The 7,162-nt window shown below is 39.9% G+C and overlaps 1 protein-coding gene across 1 annotated transcript; it reads right to left on the bottom strand.

Moving 5' to 3' along the window:
• Positions 1 to 223: 223 nt before the first annotated feature.
• On the bottom strand, positions 224 to 5,685 carry LOC115781837 (cytochrome P450 2F2-like). The gene is given in 14 exon segments (XM_030731713.1): positions 224 to 557; positions 641 to 782; positions 865 to 966; positions 2,860 to 2,945; positions 3,076 to 3,165; positions 3,168 to 3,213; positions 3,410 to 3,512; positions 3,621 to 3,682; positions 3,684 to 3,692; positions 3,895 to 4,055; positions 4,165 to 4,326; positions 4,573 to 4,665; positions 4,668 to 4,734; positions 5,440 to 5,685. Coding segments are annotated over 14 exon segments (1,473 nt in total). The 5' UTR covers positions 5,602 to 5,685; the 3' UTR covers positions 224 to 369.
• Between the last annotated feature and the right edge of the window lie 1,477 nt (positions 5,686 to 7,162).

Genomic DNA, 7,162 nt, shown 5'->3' with positions numbered 1-7,162 from the left:
TGTTGCAGCACTCATTCAGGGAAATGTATAAAGAACAAATAACTTAGATGCCAAATTTGATTTGACTGACAAAATTCTGCTTTAATGTTGTTAGGCAAGCAAGTGTTTTCTTGCGGAGTCATGACCTAAGAAATTAAAGAGTGTGAAAATGCTTAATATGAAAGAAGTTCGCTTAGACTGGAGAAAGTGTTACTGTGTGACTAAAATACAAGAAACACAAAGGTGAGTTTCATGTGTTTATTTTGTTTCATTAATACAATAGAAGAGGAAATGAGGAGTGCTGTCTCGTCTCTGGATTCATAGTCTCCCAGATGAAATTCACCATCAGGACTTTCTGAGCTGTTAGTTTGTATATGCCTGCACACCACGTCACTGTGATGTCCTGAGTTGGACCTTCATGTGATAAGGTTTAGGAGTCAAAGTGACCCCATAGACTGGAGTGAAGTCTGGCTCTCCTGCGTCCTCAGGCCAGATGAACTTAAACTTCCTCAGCAGAGTCACCATGATGAGGAAGAGCTCCATACGTGCCAGACCCTCTCCAAGACACATCCGAGGACCTGAGCCATTGGAAAGCAATCTCAATATCATCTAAAACAGATTGATTTGATCAACCCTGCATGTAATGCATGTTTTCATGTACCTGCAGAGAAAGGCATGAAAGCCTCTGGTTTAACAAACTCTCCTTGGTCATTAAGGAAGTTTTCAGGGTTGAATTCACGGGGGAATTTCCACTGTCCCTCCTCGTTGAGCACCGAGGTCAGATTCTCAATGATCATTGTACCCTGAGGAGAAACTCAGTTTAAATAACAAAGACCATTAAGGACGCGCTTCACTTTGTTTTCTATTTAACAAATTGTCCCTTACTTTGGGAATGGAATATCCCATTAGCTCCGTGTCCCTAGTGGTGCAGTGGAAGACACTGAGAGGAACAGTGTTGGCAACTCTCTGTATTTCATGAATCACAGCCTGGATGAAGAGAAGAGATTTCTTATGCTCTGATTTGGAGCAGGAGGAAAACAATGCATGCTCTCACAAACTCAACCAGAATACTGTATGCAGTGCATATATACTATGTAATTGTATTTATTTTTAAATGAGCTAACCTTTAGCAAACTTTGCATCATGCTCTGACAAACATGGCACACAGAACCAGGGGCCTGTTCCAGGAAGCAGGTTCAACAAACTCTCAGTTTAAATGGTAACTCTGAGTTTCCCATTACAGAACAGCTGATCAGAGTTAGTTCAATCATATCTGAGTATGTTCACCCTGAGTTAACGTGTGCGTGCATAAGGAAAGAAATCCATCATCAATGGAGCGCTGACACCAGGATTCACCATGGCAACGAGTATATAAAGAGCAGAGCCTCCATTTTAATCTGATGGATGGAGGATCGCAGGTGTCAGTGTGGAGCATGACGAGTCACTTTAATCAGCCTGACCCACTCTGACATCATCACAGACAGAATCAAAGTTTGTTATAAAATATATCATTTCTCTTATCATGTCTGCTGTCATCATTTACACAACTTGAATCTCCATCAGATGAAGCTGAATCCTGATTTTACATCTGATTTATCAAATCTAATTCTTCAGCTGCAGCCTGACGGACAAACTGCAGGAGACAGAAAGTGAAGATAAAACTGTGGAGAAACAGCTCAGACTGAGTTTACTGACCGACCTGTGTGTTAGAGACTGTGGCAGCAGCAGACCCCCGGGGGCGGAGCTGACCTCAGGTCAGTTTGTTACTTAATAAAAACTGTTTCTGCTGCAGTTTATGACCACTTAATTGTTTTCAGTAAAAATGGAATCTATTGCAACCTCACATTTTTTGTTTTGTTTTTTGTGGAGAATTTCATTATTTCTGTCATTACTGGATAAAATGAATGTAAAGTTTTACCAGTAAAGGCAAACATGTTATAATGAATGTCTCAGCTTTATAGGTTTTAAATATTTCAGTGCAGATTTGGGAGGATGAGACATTTTAATTAAAGAATGCAGATCGTGTCGGGAAAATGAAGTCATTATGAACGGATCCAGACTGGATGGGCTGGAAAATGACTGGATCCTGAACTGGATCTGGACCTTATCCAGTCTGAATCCGTGATCCTGAACCGTTTGGATCCTCCTGCTGTGAAGGTGGACTCGGACACGTTTTGCGGAACCGTTATAGAGCTGATGATCGCTGCTTTAGGTCATTTTCAGTGGAAATATGTCGAGATTCATACTCTGAATTTCAGATATTATAACTTTCAAAATGTTAACAATTGTCACTTTAATTAATTTAATTCAATTTTCAAGTCTTCAGATCATTTCAGCCTCATCTTCACTCAAACATTCACATCTTCTGCCAGCTGCAGCTGCCTCATTATAAATCCGTGACATCATCACTGTCTCCGTCCTTACAGCCTGTTGACGAGTGAATGACTGTAAAAGCTTCATGTTGTGTACAAAAATAACCAACTAACGTCTAACTGGGATTTCAGTGCTTGTAGAAACATAAAAGTCTGCAGATGAATTTGCTCCTCTGATCACTTTGCAGTGACTTTATGAATGAGAAGATGAATGGGAGTGTCGACAGGTGGTTCAGGTGCAGCAGGAGGGGAGGAGTCAGCGAGACACTCAGAGTTTGTTGGATAAAACCTGCCAGTGAGCAGGTTATGTTCACAGAGTCTGTTACCCCAATAACTGACTCAGAGTTGGGGTTTGCTCTTTTTCTGGAACTGAAAACCCGAGTTTCCCTCATTTTAGGTTTAACAAACCAGAGTTGTAGCTGAAACCTGCTTCCTGGAATAGGCCCCTGTTGTGAACTTTAAATATAAACAAAATAATAACAGAAAACTGTGTGACATTGTTCAGTACCTGCATGTAGGGCATATTGTGTCTGTCCTCAAAACTGGCCTGATCTTTCCCTTCCAGCACTTCGTCGATCTCCTGCTGACATCGTTCTGTCAGAGGCAAGACAACACAGTGTTTCTACACTTTCGCAGCACACCATAAACAATGACATAAATACTGCAACTGAGAGTTGAGGAAAAGTAAACCTTCAAGTGCAGACAGCAGTATATATTTGTTTACCTTGTATGTGTGGGTAGTTCATAAGGTAAAGAAAACCAGTAAGTAGGGTGTTGGATGTAGTGTCAGTCCCAGCAAAATGAAGATCTAAGTGTACAGATAGAGCCGTTCTTCTGAAAATGAAGAGCCATCGCCGTCTCTCTAAATAAGAGGGATTAATTTAAGATTCATGCAAATAACGAAATTAAACTTTAGTATTACAGGGTGAAAAGGTTGCAAACATGTGTATAATGTCTTTGTGAACAGAAAGTACAATAAACTTATTTTGTTTCTAATTATTTTTGGATAGAATCCATGCTTATAATATCTGAGATAGCAAACTATTTCTTTTACACACCTTTTCCAGTTCATCCAGATAGCAGTCAATAAAGTCCCGTGGCTCTCCAGGGACTCTGGTCTTCTTGTGCTCCCTCACAAAGTCAATTACGAGATTTTCTAAAGTCTAAAAAAAGAGAAATAGCTATGCATTCATTAGAATTTATGTTTTCTTTCTACTTTCTTTCTACTGTACATAGAGTATTTAGTGTAGTTGAAGGGATTTTAAAGATTACCTCAATGTCTTGAAGCCCTTCTTGAAGGGCAGTGGCAGGTAACGAATGAAAGGGAGAGAAGTCATACAGCTGAAAAGAAAGAAAAGTCTTTAATTTTTTTTTTGTCCGTCAGTTGTACCTGATGGAAGGTCAAATGATCCTGTATTTCCAATAGTGAAATTTTCCCTTGTTGATATGTTAGCACACCTGTTTTCAACTGTGCCAGCCTTACTTTTACCTCAGAAAGATGTTTAAAGGAAGAAAATGGTTGAATGGAAGATGCTTTACTCACCATAGCCCATGGACCATTGGCTATCTTGGCATTCTCAGTAAAGCATTGAACAATCAGTTTGATTATTGCATCGCTGTACTCAAAGCGTGTCGCAAACAGAACCTGGCAGATGATGTTGGAGGCTGCATTGTGAAACATAACTTGAGGACTCATGGTTTTATCTGTGGAAGTCATAATGTGAGGTATTAAAAATAACAGAAGAATACAAAAGAGCATTACAGAAAGAACAGCATAATGCAAAACTCTGGGTCCAGATGTTTTTGGACCCACAGATGACATACCACTGCTCTTTCCAGGTACTAATGATGTGTTTTATCTCTCCATGAATTCTGTCCTCCATTGAATTCTTCCCCAGACCAAAGTTCCTCAAAGTCATCAATGCAAAGCGACGATGTTCTTTCCAAGTAGAACCATAATCTGCCAGAATGACCCCTACAACAGGTTTAGCAACACAAAAGACCTGCTTAGCACGTTTACCTTTTGCAGAGTCATGCTGTTGTAATACATGCAGGGATTGTCCTGCTACCAGTGCCAAACTGCACTATTTACCTCAAAGTCATTTATTGAGAAAATAATGAAAGAACATAAGTAAAACATGAGTATACTGCGTACTGTCTGATTCCAGTAAATTAAGATGGAGAAATATGATGTGTCCTGTAAGATGTAATGTGTGTTTACCTTTATTCTTGGTGGCATCATTAGCAAATAAGTCTTGAGGTCGTCCAGCAAAATCACTAGCCTTGGTCACCATAGCCTCTTTAATGGCCTTCACCCATTGAGGACCACTGCCGGTCTGGGGCCAAAGAAGATGCTGTAAACATCTCCAAAAGACTTCCTGAGCTGGGAGTGAACAAGGTAACAAATATGGGTTTAAAATTGGTGCTGCACATATTTGCCACAGCTGAGCACACTTAACCATCAAGAAAGAAAAGACACACACCATTCCTGTGTATAGAGGTTGATGTGGTTCTTATGTACCACCCTTCTGTAAGGAGTACAGGATAAAAAAAATAAAAATAAAAAAAAAGACCACCATGCATAATGGCACATTATCTGATCTAGAGAGTTTGCTAACAACAATTTGCAACAAGCCCCCACTCCTAACCCCAAGACAGCTGCTGTCTTGTCTTTATATCTGGTGAACTCTGAAATATATGGGCATGTTATGGTGCGCTCACACAACCCCATACAATGTCTGGGCTTGTGTGTCTGCCCTGATGCATTACTGCAAAGTGAGGTTATGTAAGAGGTGCAGTACTGGTGGGATGTATCCCACGTGCACAGGTTGTGATTTTATGTTATGCAATCACATGAAGCAGGTAAATGCACTGCTACTGCAGAATAAATGTGCCAAATATTTTGTGCAGGCATTACATTTAATAGTGTCTAACAGCACAACTGTAACAGCTGTTGAATTTGTTAATGTCAGAAAAGGCAGAACAATATCTATATTTATACACATTTAAATACTAATATTAATTTCAATAGTGCCATAAAAATATGCAACTTAAAGAGAAACATCTTTCATTGTAGCACTTTTCTTACCCTCTCAAAGTCCTTTAAAGGGTTATCCAGACTCAGCTGCAAAATGTTTCCTAGCAGGGGCAGGGGAGGTGGTCCTGGTGGAAAGTTCTTTGGCCTCCGAGATTTGAGTTGAAGAATGATCAGGCAAACACAGAGCCACACCAGCACAACTGAAAGAAACATGGCTAGAAAGAACCGGACTGCACTGAAGAGACTAGCTGACTGACCTGCTATTAGAAGAGCCGCTCAGCCCCTCCTTTAATAGGTGTTTCCTTTTCGCTCTGTGTCAAAGGTGAAAGAGAACAATAAAGGGCAAAGTTTCTGCTGGGTTTAGCTGAGAACAAGCAGAGTGGCTGATAAAATATGTTTCATGTTTTTCTTAAGTGTCACAGAAGGACTTGAGTGTTTTCTTTTAAACTCTTAAGCATTGGCAAAAAGCACCAGTGAGTTCCCTCAATACTGAACAGCTGAGGTGAATACTGATGGAGGGAAGAGAGTCGATTTTCACAGGTCTCCATAGTAAAGTGTAGCAGACCAGTACAAGGGTACTCACGCTGACCGTGCCTACTGCCAAAATCACCAACAATGAGCACGCTGATAGACCTCTATTAATCACCTCCATACATTATTCAAAAACAACTGAATGAATGAATAGTCAAGTTAAGGTGTTTTTATTTCTATTCTTGGCAGTGATTATTTTCACGCTGTCACTATTGCAAGAGGACATTACAAATCACTCCCAACACTAGGTGGTCATAAATTTATGCCTGATTGGTGTATGAGCTCTGAGGTTAGCCATTTGTATTACTGCTGAGGTGTTTTAAGTGCCAAAAATAAGGACATGTTATTTTTGTAACTGATTTAATGCTTGTGTCAGCTGTGAGAACAAGCATTGGTGTCTGGGAAGTTTTAAAGCAGTCAGCAGGTGGCAGTGATCACTATCAAATAAGTAGCAGGATTGGACTCAAATGCAGCATGAGTGAGGAACGAGATCACCAAGATAGGAACTGGACAAATCATACTGGTGAGCTTCACCGGGAAACAAAAGTGTTTGTTACAGCATGTTAGCACATATGAAGGCCAGTGCACTTTTAGTGATATCAAATTTGTTCAACATTATATGGGGTAAAGTCATTTGTTTAATTTTGTTATGTTCTGTGCTATGGAGATCAAAACCTGATGTAAGTACATTTTGCATTCCTGGATGTGTGGGACAGAGGGCCGTTGATCTACTTTGACATTGTTCATGTCCACTGTTCTTAAAAGGAAAGTTCCCAGCTACCTGCCTGTTCGTGAGCCACAAAGACTTAACAAGATGTGTGTGTGTGTGTGTGTGTGTGTGTGTGTGTGTGTGTGTGTGTGTGTGTGTGTGTGTGTGTGTGTGTGTGTGTGTGTGTGTGTGTGTGTGTGTGTAAAGGAGAAGAATACTAGGGACAGGGTGATATAGATGAAGAAAGAATAAGAACAAAAGACTTTATCTAAAAAGATATATGCTTGTATTAAACCTCCATTCATATTCTATTTTGTTGTCCTGTTGTGAAAAACACAATTAAAGCCGAGCATGTACACTCATTTGTTGGCTTACTTTGTTACTATGTTTTCACCTATAGTAAAACCATGGATTTTATTCCCACTTTGAGTAATAGCGTATTTATCAGACACATCTGAACTAAACAGATGTGTTTAATGTATCTGTGACATGAAATGTAGTAATTAGTACTTTGGGTGTTTTAGGCTGAAAAAC

This window comes from Archocentrus centrarchus, chromosome 6, assembly GCF_007364275.1.
Source record: "Archocentrus centrarchus isolate MPI-CPG fArcCen1 chromosome 6, fArcCen1, whole genome shotgun sequence".
Classification (NCBI taxonomy): domain Eukaryota; kingdom Metazoa; phylum Chordata; class Actinopteri; order Cichliformes; family Cichlidae; genus Archocentrus; species Archocentrus centrarchus.
This window is presented reverse-complemented; position numbering and strand designations above follow the sequence as displayed.